The following is a 24,669-nucleotide window of genomic DNA, read 5'->3' on the forward strand; positions in this document are numbered from 1 at the left end:
AGCAATCAGAGGTAGCTGACGATGCTATGTCGCCAAAGACGCCTGCCAAGCGATGCCGAGATAAGAAACCTCTTTGAATAAATCACGCGCTAGCGCTCTTCTACAAGAAAATGCATCCGAAAAATATTTTCGGCAAAGTGAGCTTTTTCCGAACAAACACCAGGCGAAGCGCCAGCACCGAAAAAGAGCCCTAAAAGTTGCACTTTTATTTTCCAAATCCGACCCCAGGCCCGGGAAATTTGAAACTCAGCTCAATATCGCCAAAAAGAGACTATTTTATTCCTTGCTCACAAGAGCTTCCCTGGTGGTATCGTCTTGTTCCGAGGCAATGTTTGGGAAGGTGCGGGCATTAGCTGCCCTAAGTTTCGCGGAAAGCTCCAAGCGACATCATTTTCCTCGCTTTCTCGCCAGAGTTTTCAAGACCGACGCAACTCGTCGTCAGAAAGTACTCAGCGTGGATTTCGTGCCGAATTCCGCCCCAAACAATTTAGGCTGACCTCTCGCCACCAATCGAACCCACTGATATGTATCTACCTATACACGAGCAATGGTTTGAGCCCAAAGAAGGACAACTTCACAACGAGCACACTTTCTGAGGGTAATAATTTCTATGTATATCAGTATTAGAACACCATCAAGACAACAAATTGACCAGCAGAAAGACATAAAGTTGCACTACAAATACAGCAGCTGTATAAACATAAATAATTGAACAGAAAACTATGTAACTGGATCCCACCAAAAACGTAAAGCATCCCAAATAGTATGCGCATACACATATACATGAAGGAAGGCTATGTTGCCACCATACACTGGCTATGCACACGGACATAATTCTGGAGAGCTGAGCATCAGCGTGCGCACACCCCCACACACACATCTGCATGCACGCGCGCACACACACACATGCGCATGCACACGCGCGCGCGCGCGCGCGCACACACACACGCGCGCGCACACACACACACCCACATATACACATGCACGCGCGCACACTCCTGCCCTGTGCTGTCGAGCCACTGCCACAAGGGTTGCGTGGGCCTCGAAGGCACCGGAGAGAGAATAGCAGAACGCAGTCCCATAGATACACACACACGCACACACACACACACACACACACACACACACATGTATACATGTACACAACACGTGCAAGTACACATGTGGCAGCTTACTACAAGAGAACCACACAAGTTCACATATGGGCATGAACTGTATTCACAGTTGGTCATACTGTCTTGGTCATATGAGGGAAGAGCAGGAGAGTGAGTGCGTGACTCAGACACAATGCGCTTCGACATGCTAGCACATGCACCGGTTTCGGACAGTGGCAGAACGTGACGGAGAGAGAGAGAGAGAGAGAGAGAGAGAGAGAGAGAGAGAGAGAGAGAGAGAGAGAGAGAGAGAGAGAGAGAGAGAGAGAGAGAGAGAGAGAGAGAGAGAGAGAGAGAGAGAGAGAGAGAGAGCACCAGCGTTCCAGCTCAAGCTCCAAATTTCTAGTTGCTTCTCCTGGTCACAGTAAACACAGAACAGGGCTCAGGCAGTGCCGATGAAGTGCTTGTACTTGGTGCAGTGTCGTGAGCAGGATAAACTTCCAACATCTCTACACAGTGTAGCTCTTCAGGCGCACACGAAGACTCAGAAACCGGAATATACTTTATATGATGATTGAAAGTCCAGCAGCACAACAAAACTTCCAAGGACTGGTTTGGCACTAGCTTCCGTCTCATTGGCGTGTGCCCAGCCAGTTTTGGAAAGAAAGAGTAGATGTTCATTCCTCGTTCAACCTGCAATGAACTGGAGACAACACAAACCAACAAGACGACGATGGTTGTCATCAGCTCATGTGTTCACCACCGCAGTGCTACCATTCACTTTCCTGCTCCAAATGCACTACCAGGCTGCATGGTACTACTGTCGTGGAGATGGAAATCCGGTCGCACGTATAGCGGCCCCAGGGCGCTGGCCATGCAGCCGTAGCACGGTTTATCATGCGCTGCTGATGGTCGCATTGGATCAACATGTGCACTGCATGCAACGTTCTGTACGCGCTGAGGGCGCCGGCCCCGGTCAATCGACTGGCTTTCCATGTCCGCGACAGTACGATGTGTCGATAATAGACCGTGATTTGCATTTTCCAATGATTAGGACTGGTATTATTTCTATTTTTCACACTTAGAAAGAAAACAAGGGGCAAGATTTGATATGGATTATGTGGTTGTTGGCTATGTCAACATTTGAAAGAGGGTTGCAACCGTGATAGCACTGCAACATGAGTTTAAACCTACGTATTGCATGGTATACTCAACAGTTGGCGAGCAGAGAATTTCGTGCCGAATTCCGCCCCAAGGTTGTGCACAGCAAACAACTTGATATATCATTAGCCCTACCCTTGTGCTATACGTACCCGTTGTGCCGATCGAGCCTGAGCCCTCTACTCGACTCCACGGTCCAATGACATTCGGTCATCATGGCCAAATTCAAGTCACTCAAGTGTTGAGAAGTGTCTACGTCGTCGCACACGGCATGTGTCGACATACAAAAATATGTGTACGATAGAGAAAGAACTACTGAATAGCAACCAACTGGTTTCAGCATTCTCCTTCAAAGGATAGGTCGGTGGCAGAGGACCAAAGCCGGACAATAGTTGGAAATTCTCAGCGTTGAATTTCTACAGGCTGTAGATACCTGGAAAAGCTCGATTTCCCGCCACGGAAAATAAAAAAGTCTTGATTTGGGGTGCTGGCGCTTCGCCTGACACTCCGAATCTTCATGTGCATTTTCGACCTCGCTCCCGCGTGCCGAATCTTTTTGCCGAATTTCGGAATGCAAAACCTCACTACTGTCTCAGGCTTCACTCTTCAGTTCTGTTATGTAGCTTTTCTGGTCTTTGTTGCCAGTGGCGAGTAGTAGGCTTTTCCACATTACGTTTTGCATCTTTTTGCATCTTGGGGGTAAAATCGCATCGTCCCAGAAAAAAACATCTTCCAATTTTTTTTGGGGGGGGGGTATTTACAGCCTCAAATCATTTAAAATGGGGTCCTTTTGCATCTTTTAAATTTTTTTTGGAGACAAAAACATCATTCGATATTCCCGGAAAAATCGAGTTTTGCATCCGCATCTTGCCGTTATTTTTTCGCTTAGTGTAGGGATGTGGAAAAGCCTAACGAGCATGCGCACGTGACATATTTTCGATTTGGGGATCACGTGGGTATATCGCGGCCATGTTGTTGCCATGGCAACGGATGCATTTTCGCGCGCATCTTGGCTGAATTTTTGCATCTTTTAAATTTTTTTAGAGACTGCCATTCGCATATATGCATGCCCCAAATGGCAAAAATCATCATTCCCCCGAAAAATCGAGTTTTGCATCCGCATCTTCCCGTTATTTTTTCGCGTATTAAGGGTGCGTTCTTAAATCCTCTCGGAAAAGTTGGAGACTCTCCGAAAAGTTCGAGAGCTGTTCTTATATCCTCTCCGAATTTTAGGAGGCTCTCCAAAGCTCTCCAAGCTCTCCAAGCTTCAGAGGTGGTTGAAACTTGGAGATTCCCGCGGTTTGGGATCAGCGCATGCGAACTAGGCTAAAAGCCACGTGTTGATCATGAGTGTACGCATTTCCCTTTTCGCATACGCACAGCGCATACTATATTCGTGGCACTCAAGATCGCGGCCCCTTTATTATTATTATTATTATTATTATTAACTTTTATTTTACTTTGGCGCTTCATTTTGCTTGACATCTGCAAAATATCTCCGAATTCTTCGAGACCCGTTCTTGAAGAATCCCAGTTTCTTCGACTTCTCTTTTCTTCTTCTCCTAGAAGCTAGAGAATTTAAGAACGCACCCTAAATGTGGAAAAGCCTACAGTGCATTTCAAAACTATAGACGCGTAGGGTTTTTGAAATATTTCAAATTTGGCTGGAACTTTTTGAGAATAGTTTTCGGAATATTGCTCAGGATCGCTCCACAATTACTCTCATAATTATAGTTTCTAAAGGATAGGATAACAGACGCCCAATTTGGAAAAAATTATGCACAAAGTGATCACAGATTTTATGTGGTATAGATGCTGGCATAACGGTTTTTGCCTAGGTACGCGTCATAGTTTTGAAATGGACTGTAGACGTAGACTAGTGACAGTAGTAGGGAGGTTCTGCTATACGTGAAACGTAGAGAAATCACGTAGAGCGCAGGTGTCTGGGTTAGAGTCTACGGCTTCGCGTGTTTTGGCTCCAGATTTCTACGCGGAGATGGGGTTCTCTACGTTGTGGCACACGCAGAGAAAATGCGTACGGATTTGCTGGGTATCGATCAACTGCATGCAGAAAACTGCCAAATATGGAAGGGGAAATTCCCAGTACACATTCCACGTGACTTCTCTAGGTGAAACGTATACGCGTAGAGCAGAACAGCATTTCTTTACGTTACGGGAACGCGAAGAAAGTTCGCGTGATTCTTTGCGTCGCGTTCCCAAAACGTAGAGCAGAACCTCCCTACTGTAGTGGCGAGCAGTAGATATCCTTAGCTAAAAAAACGCTAACGTAAACGCAAACCTTTCCGTACTTCGGATCGTTCAAGCTGACTTTTCCCTTAGCACAAAGTACGTTATAGTTGAGACGAAGTAGTCGTGACAACCATGGCGATATGAATTTTCGTGGAAACATATGCGAGAAATTCAAAATTTTGAACCAGGGATTAGTTTGCTGTCGTTCCGAAAGAATACCTTGGCGAGGTCTTTTACTCTGGAATAGCAAAAGCACGGCGAAAATGAGTTTTCGCTGTTCCCAGGTCCTTGGAAACCCTTTCCTAAACGCAGCACCGAAGACTGTAAGGGTTCTCCAGCTCCAGCACGTCTGGGAGAGGCCGATGAATTTCTTCCTCAGGAGTGCCGTGGAACTGGTCCTTTGTTTCCAAGATGGGATAGAGGGGAAAGGCACGAAGCAGGGGACGCAGAAATTGTCAACTGAAAGGCAAAACTCGCCAAAAAAGCTAAATGTCACAAGAGGAAGCAATCTCGACTCTCGATCTCATGTCGATCTGCACGACGTGCTTTTCATCTCCCGCCAGTTACAAAACAATGCGAGTTTTTGCATTTTTTGCAGAATTTCCATAACGAACGTCGGCCCGTTATTTTGAGCTCTGTAACGTTTTTCCGTTATCCGATAACGTCTTTTGTCACGGCTGGGAGTGAGTACCGTAAAGGTTAGCGTTATCGTACTTTTGCTAAGGATGTCTACTGTGTTACGTCACCTGGTACTGACTAGGGCAAGGGCGGCGCGCTGTCTCCTCCGCCGCTCCGACTTTTCGCGCACGGGTACGGGTAGGTGCTAGCTGTACGTGCAAGTCTCGTCGATCGTAGCGTTTCAACGCGGTGCGCCGCGCCGTTTGAAGGCCGGCCTGCTGCGCGGGCTCGTACGTCGCTCACTCGTACTGCGGTCGTAGATCTACGTACTCAAAAGGGGGTCCGGATCTCCTCGCGAGGCTCGTTGTGTCAGTGAAGTAACATTTTCTACACATTTTCTACACAAACAACAGTCATGCACGTACAGTCTGTGTACCATGGTGTACGCTTTTGCAGTGTACAGAGCCTTCAACGCTGAGTGAACTTTTCGGCTCGTTTGTCATTGATTTTTTGGGCCACCGACTGGAATCTGGCTTATCGTCGTAGGACGTGAGTTTCTGTTTGCTTGGCGGTGGCTGTTTCGCTGGGAAACTCTGATGCAGAATACTCCATAGTGCTCCATTGCTCTTACTGTGGAGAGCTTTGGTAGAAGACTTGGTGTGTTGAAGCCCTCGAATGGTGTCATTGCTCTGACGTGCGTGACCATAGTTGGTGTGGATATAAATTTTCTGAAATTGGAGGATGGCGGCAGGTATGTCCTGTTAGGTTCTCGACCTTCTCCGTTGCGAATTTCTTGGAGGTGGGTGCCAACCCTGAACGGTTGCTATGAGTTCTCACCTAAGTACCTCAGAGGATGAGATTGCATGGAGGTTTTCGCAAGTGAAAGGTAGTGCTGACGACGATGTTACCGAAGGTAAGACGATTCCCCTAGACTTTGTCAGTTTGTGGGTAGGATTTGTTGCCCATTGTGTCTGTGTGTTTGTATGTAAAAGCAAAAGGGAAGGGGAATAGAGTTCGTTGCGTTTGAATGTAGTCATACAGACGTATTCTAGAAGTCGTGGTGCGAAAGGGCAGTTATGCGGGCTATCCATGGTGCTACTTCAAGAGTTTCCGCTTTTACGATTGGGCAATTGCCTTGCTATTCTACGGGCGTGTTCCTGTCTGGCCACGAACTACAAACACGAGAGATGCTTGCACTTGCTCTACAAATGGGCTTGTGACTATGGTCTGTGAAATATTCATGTATAAAAATGTATTAGTATGCAGTGCTGTGAAATGTTTGGGCTCTATAAGTATTTATTTGGTGGATAACTATTTTCATTTTCTTGAAAATGTTATGTAAAGTACGTTAAAGATCATCACGTTTGCCCCCCTTTTAGCAGCTTATTCAAAAGTGGAAGTTATTCTCTGGATTTGTCACAGCAGTAAACTGCTTGAAGAGAAAAAATACCAGCAAGCATATTGTGAAAGAGGAGGCACCCTACAATTTGTACATGGCACCGTGGAAAAGATGCCAAATTCTTGCATTATCCAAATTGTGTTATATGCGGCAACTCTCATGGAATATTTGCTGCATGTGCTACGTCCAAACAACTTGGTGACCAACAGTGTACTCTAGTGTAATAGTGTATTATGTGGCCGTAAAATTCCGTGTAGGAATATTTGTACAGTAGTGTAGTACTGTGACCTGATGTCCATTTTGTTGGTATGGTTTTGTATGCCGACCTCAGATTAACGGCTTTCACATGATATGTAAATGTCGTTAACCTGATACTAGTATTATCCTCCTGCATGTAAGAAAGCATGCACAGCCTTATGGCTGTTCATAGCCGAGAGAGTGTTAAAAAAATTATTCCCTGTCGTACTGTTTCTCATAATTTGTGTGGGGGGGGGGGGGGGGGCGAACTCTTCACTGTCTTTAAGTTTAAGATGGACAGTGTTGTTGCAAAGACGCTTTGCGTGTTCTCCCCCGGGTAATGTAGGGCACAGAATGCTAACATACTAGACCCTACCTTATCAGAGCACCTCTCAGCTGGACACCGTTCTGTGACTGTTGAGTGTACACGTAGTGATATGCGTGTACTGTAAAAAAACTAATGCAGTATTCTAATGAGGGGCGAATTGACCGATTTCCTTAAATTTTAATATTGCAACCAAGACGACACACTGTGCGATAACCATTCTTGATTTATGATGCATGGCTACAATAATAGAAGCGAACATGGGAGAGAGATAATGTGAAATGTATATGCTTCTCCGAAACGCTTGTTTCCTAAAAATCGACTGAGCTTTAACGATTCTCACTACCGTATCTCCTTGAACAACCGCCGCCCCTTTATTACCAGCCGCCCTTGAATAAGCGCCGCCAGTTTATTTGAACTGAGGGTTATTAGTACACAAGTACAGAGCAGTTGACAATTTATACGCAATTTCACAGCTACGAGATAACCTTCAACTACGATGTCATACTCCTTCACATGCAGCTAGTGCTGCTTTCTGTTCGGACAAGGGACTCAAAGGCGATCTAAAGAAGGGAACAAATCGAACACGTCATGATGATTACCTCTAGCTCTCACAACATAACGAAGAGCAAGACGAGTTATTTTATCGACCACCAAAAAAGAAAATGGTACGCGAACAAAGTAAACGGATCAAATGTGAAGACGCACTGAGGATTGTCAAATCTACAAAACCAAGAACTCAGATCGGAGAACTTGTCTAGGAGAAAGTGGACACTGACGCTGTGAAAGAAACGAACGCAGAAAGAGAAATCAAACGGGAGAGAACAAAACTTGCGCGTCCTTTTTTATTATTGCATCCAAAATGTTCAGCGTCGACGTCTTCTTGAAGCTCCTCTACTTCATCCTCGTCGGCATGAGGGACTGCTGCTGCTGAACATGCAACTAACTTGCTAGTCGAGCCTCAAGCTAACTCGCCATGATATTCTTTCCAGTGCAACTGGAGAAGAAAAGAAGATGCACTAGCCTACAGTGTAGCTGGACAACACAGGTTCAACAGTGCACATCGTATGTGAACTCTACGCATACAGCACGCACATTGTGACGTACAACTATTTTTCAGGGCCGCACCCGTTTTGCTAGTTTTGAATACAGGCCGCGGCGGCTGTTCAAGGAAATACGGTACTCAACGCTGATTCTCACTGACAACCCTACTACCTAGTATTGAAAAAAAATAGCGACAGAGTTCTCTGCTACAGCCACAAGGAGGACTAAGTTAGCTTGTACTCCCCATTTCATTGTTTCGTAGATTCACTGATGACCGTAAAAAGAAGACAGTTCTGAACAAATCCTTTCGTTCTTTCTCATTGTGTGCCCTGTAATCATCGTTTTTACATGATACTCATGCATGTTGACTAATAGGAAATGCTTTCAGCTAACTTAGTCCTCCTTGTAGTATAAAGCTGTTGTCTCCAAAAGGTTTGTTTGCAGATTTATCTGCGTTAGCCCACTAGTTTTAGCATTATCCCGTGCGTGATGCTGCCATGGAGATTCATTCACCTGAGCTCATATTTTGGCGCGAACGTATCCCACGAGCTATCCCGGTAACAAGTTACGATCCCGGTGCCATGAGGTAGCTGGGGGTGGAAATGGCATGCCGTGGCATTCCGTGGGCTTTTTTGTAGTGCAAGTACCGTCGTGCATCCTGCCGCGTGAATCGATTTTCGTTTTTCCCGCGTCACGGCAAGCTCTCGGGATCACGTGCTTCACTTCCCAACGGGATGCGCTGCAGTAGTGTAAATCGCCTCTTAGTGTGCGCCGTGTATTATGACTGTGCAGTCACCTTAATCACAAGGTATACCTATGCACAAGTGTTCGTGTAGGCAAGGGACGATTGAGTAATTCTGTGTGTCTGTATCGTGTATCATCAGGCTTTTACCGGTATATGTGACAAATTATGGTATTGAAATGATCGAACGCCGCGCCAGCAGCCTACACCGGGGTTCTTGTTGTTGGTGCGCCATTCTCTCTTTTCGTTGCCATGATTTTTCTTGTCTACGCGAAAGCTATTCATATTATTTTAGCAAAGCGAAGTCATGTTGCTGGTGTGATGAGGTCAGCCACAGAGCGCATGTGGGGGAGGTGGAATTGCTTTAAAAGTTGAAACGAAAGTATTTCGTTTCGGCTTCATCACAAGGTATACACACGTTCTAATGCTGTCAAATAGGAGCGCCCGTTGGTCCGACAGTGCTTGTGTAAGAAAGGGCCGATTGTGTAATTCTGTTTGTCTGTAACATCCGTGTATTGTCAAGTTTATTTTTATAACATATTATGGTATTGAAAGGATCGAATGTCGCACCAGCCGCCTACCCCCTCCCATGATGGAAAATTAGATCCTCGTTGAATGTTGGCCATATGATTTAACCGTTCAAGTTTCAGGATTTTCTAATTGAAAGTAAAAAATGTAGTGTATAGCTGTTGTTGTTGTTGTTGTTGTTGTTGTTGTCGTCGTCGTTGTCGCCACCGCTGTTGTTGCTGCTGCTGCTATTGTTGTGGCTGCTGCTGCTGTTAGAAATCTTTATTCTCACTAGGGGCAGTGGCAGAGAAGAAAGGCTGTTGTTGTTGGTGGTGTTGGTGTTGGTGGTGTTGGTGTTGGTGTTGGTGGTGTTGGTGTTATATTGCTGGTCCTTCAGCCCTATACAGGTATCCATGTACATGTACTGATGTTTCACCTGACCTATGTGTGTGTGTGTGTTTGTTACTGTAGCTGATATCATCTCTGCTGTCGAGTTTAATGAGAGTGGTAACCTTCTGGCCACCGGTGATAAAGGCGGCCGCATTGTAATCTTTCAAAGAGACTCATCTGTAAGTGGTCACCTCACTTGGTCATCTCGGTGTTTTCTTGCGTCCAGTGACAGATGTGGGCATCGTGTTGCCTAGTTCTTTTGGGGGGTATTTAGTGCTGGCCGATGGTAGTCATGTGTAGAATGTGAGGAGCAGTTTGCCGCTGGATGATAATGTACCAGCGTGTTTACCTTGTTCTAATGGACAACTTGGCGCAGTTGTTCCAAGCTGCGTGTCTACTGTGAATATACAAGAAGTGCGTAATGCAGTCCATAGGCTGTGGACATGACTATCTCACGCGCAGCAGGGCATCTGAAGGCCCAGCTGGAGTGTATTGCCAAACAAGGCGTTTGATTTCTGCTGCACGTTTCATCCATCTATCGAGTTGCTGAACTTCACAAGAAACTATGAGTATATGTAAAAAAAAAGAAAAGAAAAAAAGCTCTTGTTACAGTGGCCCCTTTATAATCCGGCACCATTTGTGCTACAGAAATTCTGCTGGATTAGGAAGGGTGCTGGATTATGAAATCTGATGTTCTGCTGCAGTGTGTATGATGAGGACTTTTTTGGTTACTGAAAATGGTGCTTGTCTAAAGAGGGTGCTGGTTTATAAAGTGCCGAATAAAAGAGGGACGGCTGTATAGCCTTTTATTATTTAATTTGTCTTCATTGTCTTGGATATTCTTGTTGCTGCTGCTGCTGTTGTTTGTGGTGGTGGTGGTGGTGGTGGTGGTGGTGGTGGTGGTGGTAATGTTGCTTCAGGTACGGAATACGGCTGACTATAATGTCTACTGCACATTTCAAAGCCATGAAGCGGAGTTCGATTACTTGAAGAGTCTTGAGATTGAAGAAAAAATCAACCAAATCCGATGGTTGCGCCAGCCGAATCATGCAAACTTCCTTTTAGCTACAAATGGTATGTTTGCGTTCGGTGTTTTGTGGAGCATGTGCACTTCTGTGTCTTTTCCATGGGTATTTCCTTTGCTTAAAAGTGGGTTGAGGTAGTAAAATTGATCTGAACAACGCATCTGCATAACTTACAGCGTATTTTGACAGAGCTCATTGCCATTTTTACGTGGGCTTGGGTTAGAAATTTCATTGCTTTCTATTCAATCTCGTCTTTGCTCTCTCTTTTCTTTTCTTTTTCTTCTTTTATTGTCCTGGCCACCCTGCAGATAAAACCGTTAAACTATGGAAGATTGTGGAGCGTTCAAAGCGGGCGGTTGGTTTCAACACAGTCACAGACGGTGGTGTATTACGAGACAGCCAATCAATATCAACCGTCAAGGTGCCGTTCTTCACACCGTCCGACCCAAGTATCGAAGCCATTCCAAAGCGTATATTTGCTAATGCCCATGGCTACCATATCAACTCGGTATCGTTAAATAGCGACAATGTCACATTCATCTCCGCAGATGATCTTCGAATCAACCTCTGGAATATCGACAACAACATGGAAAGCTTCAGTATCCTCCTCAGCATGTTTTACTGGTGTGTTTGTCCTGATTTAGCCGTAGTTTAGTCGAACACGCTGGAAGGTCTTGTCTATGCACGGCAAATATTGGAATTTATTCCTTGCAAGCAATGCTGTGTCTCTGTTTAAAAGGCTAATGCTTTTGTCAGCTCTGCGGTGAGGGTCTACACTGGGCTGGAACTTTCTCTACAGTGCTAGCACGTGTGTCATGTGCTGAATTCAGTTTTCACAGTGTTTGTTGATATTTGTGGCCAGGGTCCAGGGTTACTAGTACTCTCGTTATTGGACAATGATTGGATTCCTTGACGGGGGCGCCCTCAGATATTCTCGATATAAAGCCGGCCAACATGGAAGAACTCACGGAAGTTATCACCGCCGCAGAATTCCACCCGAGCCACTCGCACGAGTTCGTCTACAGTATCAGCAAGGGATCCATTCGTATGTGTGATATGCGTGCTTCGGCCCTGTGCGATTCGCATGCGAAAGGTATGTAATACGTACCTTGTTACCATTGTTTTACAGATGAACGTCGACACCGTGAGTGTGCCAGGGTGCTTTTATTGTCGTACATTGTGCCCGTTATGTAGGATCTCCCGGTGACCACCAACCCCAGCATGTACCGGTACATTGTACGATATATGAGTACAGTTTGGCTAGGCGTTAACCAACCCAAGCCTGGAGCAGCTCCTATTACATGACTATTTGTACATGTGTGCGTCCAGCAGCATCTGTACCTCTTCCAGAGCGTCAAGGGCTCTGCAAGTTGAGGTCGCCGAATATGCACTTCGCTGTGTAAATACCTTTATGCAACTTTCAGGGAGATCGTGATACCGTTTACGCAGCCGTTCCATTTCATCTTTATGAATCTAATATCGCCTTTGACCATGAACAAATGTTTACAGAAGAAGTGTTCTAAGTTGTTCTCTGGCATGCATACACCCCAGAAATGATATTCTTGTAAGGGGTTTAAATATTACTTACTAGTGTGCACTTTGTTGCCGTTATGGTGGGTTGCAAGTACGAAAAATGCAGTTTTCCGAACTTTTAAGGCCCCATAACTTTTGGGCATAAGTACAATACAATGTGTCTCCCATATGAATATCATTCCTGTGATCTATGCGTGCCAGAGAAACTAAGAAAGTAGCACTTCTTCTGTGAAAGTTGCACGTACAAGTATGTGTATGAACTGCCGTATTAGTCACGATATCCTTATTGGTGCTGCAATGTGTGTTTTGTAAGCTTCCTTATTTGGCTTACTTGTGCTTATTACGAATTAATAGTGGTAGCGACTGCGGCATTGATTTATTAGGAAAGGGTTGTACTTGTACTTGTACTTCACCGGAGTAAAAGGAAGCGCGTCTGCACATATGGAATCAGGAAGAGCTATCACCAATGGTCCTTATGCCCGTTGTACAGATGTACAAAGTTCTGTACTACAGTCTGTCCGCGAAAAGAATGCAGTGCGACTTTTTCATGTAAATTTTATATTTCACAAGCGGAAAATGTGAACATCACAGCCTAAATTGAGGTAGGGCCGTAGGTGTGTACATGCCCAGTTGGGTGTTCGCTGTGTGCTATACTTGCACACTTGACCAATTTAGCGTCATTATCAATGGCAAACAGTCGCTTTTCCAGCTGCATCACTTTAGATAGAACTAATGAATAGTCGTCACTGTCACATCTGAGAGGAACCTGGGGAGTCGCGGGCACTCTCGGATCAAAAACAATGGTGCGCTGCCTCGAGACGGGCCTTGCGCTGGTATGGAATGTGCGCATGACATCAGAAGATCCGATTACGCTCGACCAAGACCCTATGCAGAGCTGGATCAGGCGTTGCATGCACACTCTGGGGGGTTATGTACTCTTGGTGGTACTCATGGCTGTTTGGAGGGGGATCAACATTCTCAGTTATCTCGATAGCATTGCATACCGTCTCCAAGTAGTTGGTGAATACTGTCCTGCTCTTTCTGCTGCCACTGCTGTTGCTGTAATCCTGGTAATCACCCCTCATGTCTGCTTTTGTCCTTTCTTCATTTTCTGCCTCTGGCCTTCGTAGTATTTGAGGAGCCCATGGATCCGTCTAGCAAGTCATTCTTTTCAGAGATTATTGCATCCATATCAGATGTGCGCTATAGTCATGATGGCCGCTATTTGCTGAGCCGGGACTACCTCACCATCAAGGTGTGGGACGTCAAGATGGAGCGGAAGCCGGTGCACACATTCCAGGTGCACGACTACCTGCGCTCACAGCTGTGTCCTCTTTACGAGAATGACTGCATCTTCGACAAGTTCCAGTGCTGCTGGAGTGGCAACGATACGTATCCTCTCTCTCCTTTCCTCCTACTATTGTGCTCCTCCCAACTGTGTGTGTTTGTCATGAAGTTGTTTTCAAAAGCCTAGCTTTGTCTTGTCCAAACCAATTCGAGAGCTAGTATTCTAAGCTGATATGTCCATGGATTCCGGCTTGATTATCACTACTTCAAAGTACAAGTAAGCCAGGCCCATGTGCCCAATGCTCTTTCATATCAGGCGTGTTTGACATCATCTCTTTCGCTGGGAAGCGGTGATGTCATTCCAGTGGATTATCTTGGAAGGGGGGGGGGGGGGGGTGCGCACACGTGATCACATGCCATGTTCATGCTGGTATTTGTCATCGTTTGCAGTGCTGATCGTTGTACTAGTGGTGTGTTCACTTCAAGTATTGCTGTTGCTACTAGTAGTTCTGGCCCTGTTCAGTGGTGTTTTGTCCTTGACTGCGTCCGCCACCAGCCACATCATGACTGGCTCGTACAACAACTTCTTCCGTGTGTTCAATGTGAACACTGGCTTCAATGAGTGCTTGGAGGCGTCGCGTGAAGCCATTCACGCTACCGAGCCGCTGCAGCACCGTGCGGTCTCCAACAACGCGTCCAGCAAGCGTAACCGCTCCGAGCTCAGCGTTGAGTCTATAGATTTCAACCGGAAAGTACTGCACTCAGCGTGGCATCCGCGTGAGAAGGTTGTAGCAGTGGCCGCTACCAACAACCTATTCATCTTCCAAGGCTGGCCTGTAAGATAGTCAATGTGGTGTTGCTACTATTAGGGTTTTGACAATAGTGGCCATCCTGCGTTCCATCTCTCGGGCGCGCGCGTGCGTGTGTGTTTGTGTGGGTGTGGTTGTTTATGCCAGTTCGTTTGTGGTTGTCTTTGTGAAATCAGTGAAACACTTGAGCTCTTTCCCGCTCTATACTCTAGCCAGCCACCTTTCCTTTCCTATATAGCATGTCACGAATAGCCATGCCAATGCTTTTCTTATTGGATTGACTTACATGTATATCCAATCATTCCATCCTTGCCATTCCTCTGCCATTGTTTGGCCACAAATTATTTGTTTCACTGGATTTTGAAAGATCTTCTATTATGATTTTGCCATTGTCCTATCATACTAGGACACGACCATAATATTTCTTTTTACAATTTTTTAACCAAAGCACCGTCACTTTTCAATCTCTTTTCATTGCCGACGTTTATCACTCACTGTCCCATCCCATGAAGGAAATTATCTTCTCCGGCTAACTTACGCCACACCGCCACTTACCATGTGGCTTTCCGTCATTGTGCATTGCATTCGCACCATGCAATGTGCTGATACCTCCTGCTTTCAGTCACTGCCATCTTGGTTTATGAGTTGCCACGTCCATCTCAATGGGGTTCGGTAAAAACTGAAGGAGCAGGGGTGAAATGCATTCTGTTATGTTTATTGGATATGTGAGGGATGCTTTCACTGGAACAGTACAGTGAAACAGAGGTTGCTAAGGCTGACTGCTCAATGCCGTTTGGGGTTCTGATACCCCCTGGACGCTTGGTACTCATTCACAGGTATGAGCCCTTAGCCGCGGTCGATTTTAGTAGAACAGATCGTTTTAGTGGTCCTCTGGTCCACGTGGCCGTCTCAATGAGTATGTGGGCCCCATGAACAGGTTTTACTATTAATGGCAGCTTGTGCAGATCTGCCATCGCTCAGATATCAGAGGTACATGCCGTATTTTCCGGGGTGTTAGCCGCACCGGGGTCTAAGCTGCTCTCCCCCCCCCCCCCCTCTTTCAGGCCCAAAATTGTGTCATTTTTGTGTTAGCCGCACGTTCGACTGTGTTGTAGTTTATGGTAACGTGGCAGCCACTGGCTGGAACTGTATTGTTACTTGTGCATGCTCTGCTTGGTATACCTTCTGCGTGATGCCATTTTCCGTGTATTGATTGTAGGTTAGTGAGTGCGCGTCTGCGCGGTGGTGCATGCTTTTCCATTCACTGATTGACCTGTCAGCGGTCAATCTTCTAGTTGCGGTTTCGGCGTGGTCTGCGCTGCCCTTATTCCGAGTTTGTAGCTTTTGTGTGCATCCTGACTTATGTATGGAGTGTGCTTGCGTGCACGCTTGCTACGCGTTACTTTTGGCAAGCTGGCCATGGTTCTTTTTCTGGCTTAGCTTCCGTTTGATCTTGGCGTGGAGTTAGTTCCAACTTGTGGTGATAACAGACGTTTCTCATTTTCCATCTAGAAGAATAACTAATTTCCTTGGAAGCTCTGTGGTGTTGTGAGTGAACTGGCCGTAAGCCGGCGTGGAGTGCATGTTCTCCAACAGCTTTTGGTGCCGAAACCCGGGACAACGTGTTGCAGAGTAGGACTTTTGTGGAGTCGGAAGGAAATAGAAAGTCTTAGTGTTTGTTCATGAGAATAAAATGTCTGTGAAGTTGGATGGATTTATGCGTCCGTACCGAGGGCGAGGTGACGACCTAGATGTATTCTGGTCAAAGTTTATGATCCTGGCGAAATCCCACAAGTGGGATACGGGCAAAGAGCAGATGGCAAACTTGCCGTTGCTCTTGGATAAGGCTGCGTATACTGTATTCAACGCCATGCCCGACTCGGACAAGGAGAAACCTGACGAGGTGAAGAAGGTGTTGACTGAAGCCTTTGCTCCTTCTGCTGCGGAGTGTTACCGCTTGTTCAAAGCGCGTTCCATGGGATCCACAGAGTCAGTAGACGAGTATGCGGCGGAGCTAAAGAGGCTGTTGAAGAGCTCTGGTCACAACATTGCGGACGACAAAGATCCGATGCTGTTAGAACAGTTTGTTGGGGGCTTGCCCAGAGACTTCGCCAGAGAGGTGAGAATCCAGTGCTCTAGCGGTAGCATGACTCTTACCGATATGATCAAACGTGTCAGGGCTATGTCCGTCGATGATACTATAAGTGTCAGTGGAGGGAAGTCCGTGGCTGCAGCTGTCAAGTGCTATTCATGTAAGGAGCCTGGTCATGTAAGAAGGAATTGCCCTAAGGCCAAGGGCAACAGCCACACCACTGGCAAGTCACGAGGGCCACAGTGTTACTCTTGCAAAGAGTATGGCCACATCAGGCGAAATTGTCCAAAGGCCAAGACTGAGTCTGCTTCAGTGGCTGTGAGTGCTGGGCATTGTCAGGCTGGAGTGTCTACTGATGCTGACGGAATCCCAATATCAACTGGTGGGCAGAGCTCTAAGCTGCTGAAAGTTGATGTGTGTGTTAAGGGCCATGATGACTCTTGGATATCAGTCGCAGCGGTTGTGGATACTGGATGCACGCGATCTCTGATGAAAGAGAGTGTAGTAACTGCCGTGGGCCTGGCTGATCAGGTGGAATCGACAACTGACTGGGTGGTCGGCATCGACGGCACGTCCCTGGAGTCAGTTGGATCTGTTGCTGCGACTGTCCAGCAACATGATGATATAGTTCAGCTTCCGGAACTGTGCGTGGACTTCCTGGTAGTTTCAAAGCATGAGGGAGTGGATGCTGACCTGATTCTTGGCAATGACGTTGCCAGCGCGGCTGGTGGTCTTGAGATACGCTACCAGAATGGCTCGGCGAGTGCTATTCGGTTCGGAAAAGGGCCCGATGTAGCGGCTGCCGCAGCTGGCCATGCTGAACGAGCGCCGAAGCAGAAGCTCTCGAGGCACATCTCTGTTGAGCGAGATTCGGATGGTGTCACCCTCAGTTCCGCCGATTTCAAGGTGCGCTGGGACAATAGTGCAAAGTCGTGGACCGTCGCCTGGGTCTGGGGAGGTGGTGTAGAGCCGACTGATAGCATTGGCTCCGGAGTGACACAGTACTCACGGAAGAAGCTCTCTGCAGAGCAGGAGCAACAGTACCAGAAGGAGGTGCAGTCGTGGATCGACCATGGTTGGATGGTGCCCCATGATCCAGATCGACACGGCAAGTCAGGTGCGATCCTCCCTCTAATGGCTGTGTGTCAAGGACACAAGGCGTCTACGCCTGTACGTCCCTGCTTAGACTACCGTCGTTTGAATGAGGCGATTCTTTCCCATCCTGGAGGCGACGCGCCTGCATGCGACCAGAAGATCAGGGAGTGGAGACGCCGTGGCGGTGACCAGGTAGTCGTCGATATCAAGAAGGCGTTTTCACAAGTTCACGTCGACCCCAGCCTCGTTCGGTATCAGACCGTGGTATTCAATGGAGTCACGTATGTCATGGAACGAATGGCATTTGGTCTCAGCATAGCTCCGAAAGTCATGGACGCCATCGTGAAGTTTGCGCTGTGCGACTTTCCTGATGCAGACAACTATGTCGACGATGTCGTTGCTCCGTCCGAACAACTTCCGGAGGTGACTGCGGCGCTGAGTCGCTACGGATTACCGACGAAGCCACCAGAGGTACTTGCCGGCGCAAGGGTGCTTGGCATGCAACTATCGGTTGCTACGTCGAGTGAAGACGTGATGTGGCGTCGCCGTGATGGCATGGATCTGACGTTGCCAGAGCAGCCGACGAAGCGAGAAGTGTTCTCCTGGTGCGGTCGATTGACGAGTCATTACCCTGTTGCATCGTGGCTGCGACCGTGCTGTAGCTACATCAAGCGAGTGAGCTGTGAAGATGCTGCGGTTTGGGATAAGCCTGTCTCAGCTGCGCTCGAGAAGTTGTGTCGTGCGGTGGAGGATCAAGTTTCACGAGAGGATCCCGTCAACGGCAAGTGGACAGTCAAGTCGACTGGTGGCGTGTCCCTATGGTGCGATGCATCCAACCTGGCGCTAGGTGTTGTCATCAGCGAAGATGGCTCCGTGATTGAGGATCACTGTTGGCTCAGGCCTAAGTCAGACAAGCGGCACATCAACGTTGCCGAGTTAGACGCCGTCCTTCGTGGCTTGTCTGCTGTCGTGGATCACAGAGTGGCCAACGTTCGAGTCATGACCGATTCGAAGACGGTGCGTGGATGGCTAAAGTCTCTCTTGGGCAACATCCAGCGAGTGAAGGTGAATGGCCTCTACAGAGCTCTTGTAGAGCGTAGATTGCAGCTGATTGACGACTTGGTCGAGGTTTACAAGTTGAAGATATCTGTCGAGTGGGTGCCTTCACAGAAAAACCTGGCTGACCGTCTGACCCGTGTGCCGGCATCCTGGCTCAAGATGCCCGAGTCACCGGTGGTTGCGGCGGCGACCCAGAGCAGTGCGTGTGCAGGTGTCCACAGTTCTGCCCCACTTGCCTTCGACATCATCCGGGACCAGCAGGGAGCAGATACTGCCATCCAGCAGACGGTGGAGGATGTCAACGGTATGCAGACAGTTAGGGCGAAGCAGTTTCAGAAGGTGGCACCACAGCTGAGAGTGCGGGATGGCGTGCTGTATCGGTCAATCAAGTTGCCGCCTGCCAATGAAGCATGCGAGGTGCCCGTGATTCCGAGCTTGCTAGAGCAAGATGCCCTCCGAATCGCCCATGAGAACACTGGCCACGGATCATGGGAGGTGGTCCATGAGATGATGCGTCAGCAGTGCTACCTTCCTGGGATGGCAAGGAAGTGCCAGGAGTTCGTCGGTCTTTGCGACAGTTGTGCCGCTGCAAACCCTGCTGCTGGTGGTCATGCTTCGCCGACACGTCCCGAAGTGCCGGCGCGCCCATGGCAAGTTGTGGCGATTGATACCTTGGAGCTAGGACCGAGCCGAGCTGGGTTCCATTGCGTCTTGGTGTGTACGGATATGTTCACGCGCTATGTGGAGGTGATACCTTTGAAGCACCATGACGCTAAGTCAGTTGCCGAGGCGTTTGTGTCTGTGTGCTGCCGATGGGGTCCGCCGGAGGTGGTCAGATCAGACAACGGAACAGAGTTCGTCAATGCTGTCATGGACGCCTTGTACTTGGCGTTTGGAGTGGAAGTCAAGCACGGTGCAGTGCGACACCCTCAGTCACAAGGAAGCGTGGAGAGATTCAACCGGACCCTGTTGACTCTGATTCGCAAAGTACACTCGCAGTCCAACGACTGGAAGACCGACCTGTCAATGCTGCTGTACTTCTATCGCGTCCGACCGCATGGAGCAACGGGAGTTTCGCCTCAGCTAGCGATGACTGGTTGGCAGCCCCGTGGTCTTGTTGTAGAGGCCCAACAGCCCCTGTACACCTTGCCAGCATGGACGGCTGAGCTGCAGCGTCAAGCAGCTGCCATTCGTGATTTGATCGATGAAGAAATGGCGTCAGCTGATTCCCAAGAAGACGCCGACAAAGCAAGTTGCTGTTACGGGCCTGGTGACGTGGTGATGATGAAGATGACCAGCCGCGCGCAGAAACGCCTCCCGAAGTTTCAGCTTGGCTGGAGAGTCAAGAAGGTGTTGTCGGAGTCGACTGTAGTCGTTCAGAAAGTGGAAGACCCCAGGGTGGAGAAGATCGTCAACGTAGAGCTGCTGAAGCGTGCCGCAGCCAATCCTACTGTAGACCTGCCTGAGCCGCCTCAGCCAGATGATGCGAGCGAGGATGACGGTGGTTACCCGATGCGGCTAGAGCCCGGTGAGCTAGTCGCAGGTGTGCCTAGAGCTGAAGAGCCAAGATATGTGCTCCGGAACAGAGCTGGTATCAGGGCTCCAGTGAGATACGACTGAGAACTAGTAGCTGGTGATGGTTCGCAGAACTTTCATGTCCTTTCGTTTCTCTTTGCTTCTTTCGATGTGCTTGCCTATTATTGTCTTTTTAAGGTGATGTTACCAGGGAGGGAGATGTTGTAGTTTATGGTAACGTGGCAGCCACTGGCTGGAACTGTATTGTTACTTGTGCATGCTCTGCTTGGTATACCTTCTGCGTGATGCCATTTTCCGTGTATTGATTGTAGGTTAGTGAGTGCGCGTCTGCGCGGTGGTGCATGCTTTTCCATTCACTGATTGACCTGTCAGCGGTCAATCTTCTAGTTGCGGTTTCGGCGTGGTCTGCGCTGCCCTTATTCCGAGTTTGTAGCTTTTGTGTGCATCCTGACTTATGTATGGAGTGTGCTTGCGTGCACGCTTGCTACGCGTTACTTTTGGCAAGCTGGCCATGGTTCTTTTTCTGGCTTAGCTTCCGTTTGATCTTGGCGTGGAGTTAGTTCCAACTTGTGGTGATAACAGACGTTTCTCATTTTCCATCTAGAAGAATAACTAATTTCCTTGGAAGCTCTGTGGTGTTGTGAGTGAACTGGCCGTAAGCCGGCGTGGAGTGCATGTTCTCCAACAACTGTGAATTTGTTGGTCATGCAAACTTTATGATCAAAATAATCAGTTTATTAGTTTTAAGTGCCAGGGATGGATGTGGCAAATGGGATTTAGGCCTTTGGTTGGTGGATCTGATCTATTCTCCCCCACCGTTTAGGAGCCGCATCTGACGCCTGATCATGGGGTGGTGGCGTCCCACGGAAGCGGAAAGGTGGTTCTTGACCAGGGAGTTGTACGACTCCTTGTTCTTGACCTGCCCGGTACGTGAACCCGTCGAATTTATTTATTTAGGTGCCAGGGCATAACAGACGTTGCCAGTACCAGTAGTTTAAAAGTTGGGAAGCGCGGCTGAAGTTTGGCAAAGGCATCCAAGTTTATCATTCACTCTGAACTGACAACATGACTGTAGAACTAAGCTTTGTACTATTGCAATAATAGATTTGAAACTCGGATGTTGAGCCAATAATGAAATTAATGTAGAAAGGAAAAGGGCATATGGATACGAGTTAGGAGTAACTCTCCATCACTGTAACCAGATACTATATACAGTCAGAAAGTGCAACAACTAGGCACAAAACTGACAGAGTACGAGGTGAATAGCAATTTCTGGACATGAAAATAAAATAGAGCCCTACTGGCTGTATGTTATACATTTTTCTTATATCTTTGTATTTATTGTATGGCCTAATCCTTTATCTTTCCAAATATGTGACAATTGCTCATGCTGTGATTACAGAGACTTGATAGCAGGTAGTTTTGGACAGGCCAATTTTTGGCCTAAATTTCAGTGTATGGAATTCTGGACATGAAAGTAAAATAGCGTCGATAGGCATCCTATACTGCACCATTTTTGTTTTTTCTATTGGTGGACTGCAGTTGGCCTCTTCACACTTCTAGCCAACAAGTCCAAGACTATGCAGCGTCTGAAGTGGAGTGCACATGGGGAAGCCAACAATTCGTCCATTACTTCTTATTTTACTCAAAGTTCAAAATTCTCATACGATATAGTACCACAAAACTCGTTGAAATGCCGCACAAGCAAAGGCTATCAACAAGGCACTGACACGAGGAGAAACTACAACAGCCCAGCTGTCAACTACGGCAAGAAAAAACTTCATCAACTTGACTGACTTGACTCTACTTCAAGTACACGCAACGAAAAATTATTTTACTCGAAATGTCCAGAAATGTACAATGTCCAGAAATAGCAATTCACCTCGTACTGAGACATTCGACGTCCTGACACCTCTGAATACAGTGATGGAGAGTAATTAGATATCCTTAGCAAAAAAAGCAAACCTTTCCGTACTTCGGATCGTTCAAGCTGACTTTTCCCTTAGCACAATGTACGTTATAGTTCAGACGAAGTAGTCGTGACAACCGTGGCAATATGAATTTTCGTGGAAACAGGTGCGGGAAATTCAAAATTTTGAACCAGGTATTAGTTTGCTGTCGTTCCGAAAGAATACCTTGGCGAGGTCTTTCACTCTGGAATAGAAAAAGCACGGCGAAAATAAGTTTTCGCTGTTCCCAGGTCCTTGGAAAACCTTTCCTAAACGCAGCACCGAAGGCTGTAAGGGTTCTCCAGCTCCGGCAGCACGTCTGGGAGAGGCCGATGAATTTCTTCCTCAGGAGTGCCGTGGAACTGGTCCTTTGTTTCCCAGATGGGATAGAGGGTGAAAGGCACGAAGCAGAGGACGCAGACATTGTCAACTGAAAGGCAAAACTAGCCAAATAAGCTAAATATTCACAAGAGGAAGGAATCTCGACTCTCATCTCGATCTGGACGTGCTTTTTATCTCCCGCCAGTTACAAAACAATGAGAGTTTTTGCATTTTTTGCAGAATTGCCATAATGAACATCGGCCCGTTATTTTGAGCTCTATAACGTTTTTCCGTTACCCGATAACGTCTTTTGTCACGGCTGGGAGTGAGTACCGTAAAAGTTAGCGTTATCGTACTTTTGCTAAGGATGTCTACTCTTAACTCGTATCCATATGTCCTCTTCCTTTCTGCAAAAATAGATGGCAGTAGATAAAAAGTAGCCAAATGATACTATGCATGAATTATATGCACGGAGCACTGTAGCGCTGATCAATTCACATCCACCATTCGGAGTCGTTGCTGCAAACAGTTTATGCGCTTCAAAGTGGGGCCACCACTCCCGTTACCCTTTGGGCTTACGGCCGTTGGTATGTGTAGTATAATTACATAATGATGTGTGTTCTTGGGCAGAAAATAGCTTTGTGCTTGGTCTCCGTGTTCTCTGGTGATTCTGCATTGTAGGGCACGGAAAGTTGTGTTGTTAGAAGGCCAACAATGGCTCCTGCTAGTCCTATGGCCTCGTGGAAACGAAAGTTGCGGAACTGGAAGGGTAGCGGAAGTTGAATGGCTTGAGTTCGGATTCCTCTGGAGTGTTTCACGAACAGCTATCCTGTCCTCAAGCCAGACTCGGTGATTGTCGCGGACGTGAGGAGTACAATTGAACCTCTCTCTCTATCTCTCTCTCTCTCTCTCTCTCTCTCTCTCTCTCGCCCCCCTCTCTCTCTCTCTCTCTCTCTCTCTCTCTCTCTTCTCTTTCCTTTCTCTCTCTCTCTCCCTCTGTCTTCCCTCTTCGCTCTCTCTCTCTTTTTAGTTGCGTTCATGTATCTTGCCTTTGTGACATTTTCAAGCAAACATAGTTTTCTCCTAACTGTGACACGGTGAACTCTGTGTTCGAGTGACGTTGCGCACTTTTCTACACATTGCCGTGTGTTAACATCCTTCCATTTCTTTGCTTTGCAGCCAGAATGCCGCTGCAGCGGCCAGTAGTATGCTGGCTTTAGTTTGTGATGGTGGCTGACGACACGGAAACTGGACCTGTTTTTTCTTCTTCAGCTTTCCCCTCCCTTGTTGTTGTTGTTGTTCTCCCTTTTACTGCTCTCTTTTTTTGTCCGGGGGTGTGGCGTGGTGCGCTGACCTCTGCATGATTCATGTCACCGCTAAACTGTTTTTTGTTTTGTTTTTTTTTGACCGGAGGGGATTGTACTGCATGGTGCAGTGTATCACTTGAGTTCCACTTTCATCCTGCCTTCTTGCCGTCCAATCTACTTTAGTGATTATTTGTTGGTATACTTTTTTTAATACTTGAGAAATTGGTCTTCCAAGTAGGGAACCGTGTCTTGACAGACTGGACCCTCAGCTGCAGTTTTCAGTTGCTGTACTCTTTTAAGAATTCTTTCACCAGCACCTTACACGTCTTGAGCCAGTGCGTAATAGTAATTGTTCTGAACGTTTTGTTTTATTTGTGAGTTTTCAGTTTCTTTACTATGCCATCGTTGTGTTCTTGCTTCACTGCTTGGTGATTCTAACAAAAATGTCTTATAACTTTATTGCAAGGAGATTGTTTTAATTTCTATCACGCAGCACATTGTGTTGTCTTGGAATCGTTCCAGAGCAGACCATCGTGAAGTACGGCCAGCCAGAATTCATGTGCATATGGTGGTGCTAGTGCCTGCTCGTGATTTCTTGAGTGTATGTTAGCTTCCGGAGAAGTGAACAGCTCACAAATCTTCACCTGTTCATTTTATTCGGTCGCACCGCTAATTCGTGCTCTGGGTTATGTTACGTCTAAAAACTCTTCCGCTTCGATTTCCTGGACTTTTTTTGCATGGATGTTCTATGTTTAATGAAATATACCGTAAACGCTCGAATACAAGCCCCGTTCGAATAGAGCCCGTGTGCCAGAGGGAATCGGAATAATAAAGCCCCGTCTCGTATAAAAGCCCGGGGCTATAATCGAGTGCACAATGTCCATACCAC

General features: G+C 47.2%; 1 protein-coding gene across 1 annotated transcript; it reads left to right on the forward strand.

The window, feature by feature from the left end:
* The first annotated feature begins 5,599 nt into the window (after positions 1-5,599).
* LOC135804862 (serine/threonine-protein phosphatase 2A 55 kDa regulatory subunit B alpha isoform-like) lies at positions 5,600-23,400 on the forward strand. The gene is made up of 8 exons (XM_065318831.1): positions 5,600-6,036; positions 9,849-9,946; positions 10,688-10,841; positions 11,101-11,391; positions 11,721-11,885; positions 13,456-13,717; positions 14,169-14,448; positions 23,155-23,400. The coding sequence occupies exons 1-8, from the start codon at positions 5,949-5,951 to the stop codon at positions 23,254-23,256; spliced, it is 1,440 nt and encodes a 479-aa protein (XP_065174903.1). The 5' UTR covers positions 5,600-5,948; the 3' UTR covers positions 23,257-23,400.
* The last annotated feature ends 1,269 nt before the right edge of the window (positions 23,401-24,669 follow it).

This window comes from Sycon ciliatum, chromosome 1, assembly GCF_964019385.1.
Source record: "Sycon ciliatum chromosome 1, ocSycCili1.1, whole genome shotgun sequence".
NCBI lineage: Eukaryota > Metazoa > Porifera > Calcarea > Leucosolenida > Sycettidae > Sycon > Sycon ciliatum.

Coding starts and splice junctions, on each gene's coding strand:
- LOC135804862 (XM_065318831.1), top strand. CDS start 5,949: ATGAGTTCTCACCTAAGTACCTCAGAGGATGAGATTGCATGGAGGTTT. Junction 11,886..13,455: donor GTGCGATTCGCATGCGAAAG/GTATGTAATACG, acceptor TGGCCTTCGTAG/TATTTGAGGAGCCCATGGAT. Junction 13,718..14,168: donor TGCTGGAGTGGCAACGATAC/GTATCCTCTCTC, acceptor GTCCGCCACCAG/CCACATCATGACTGGCTCGT.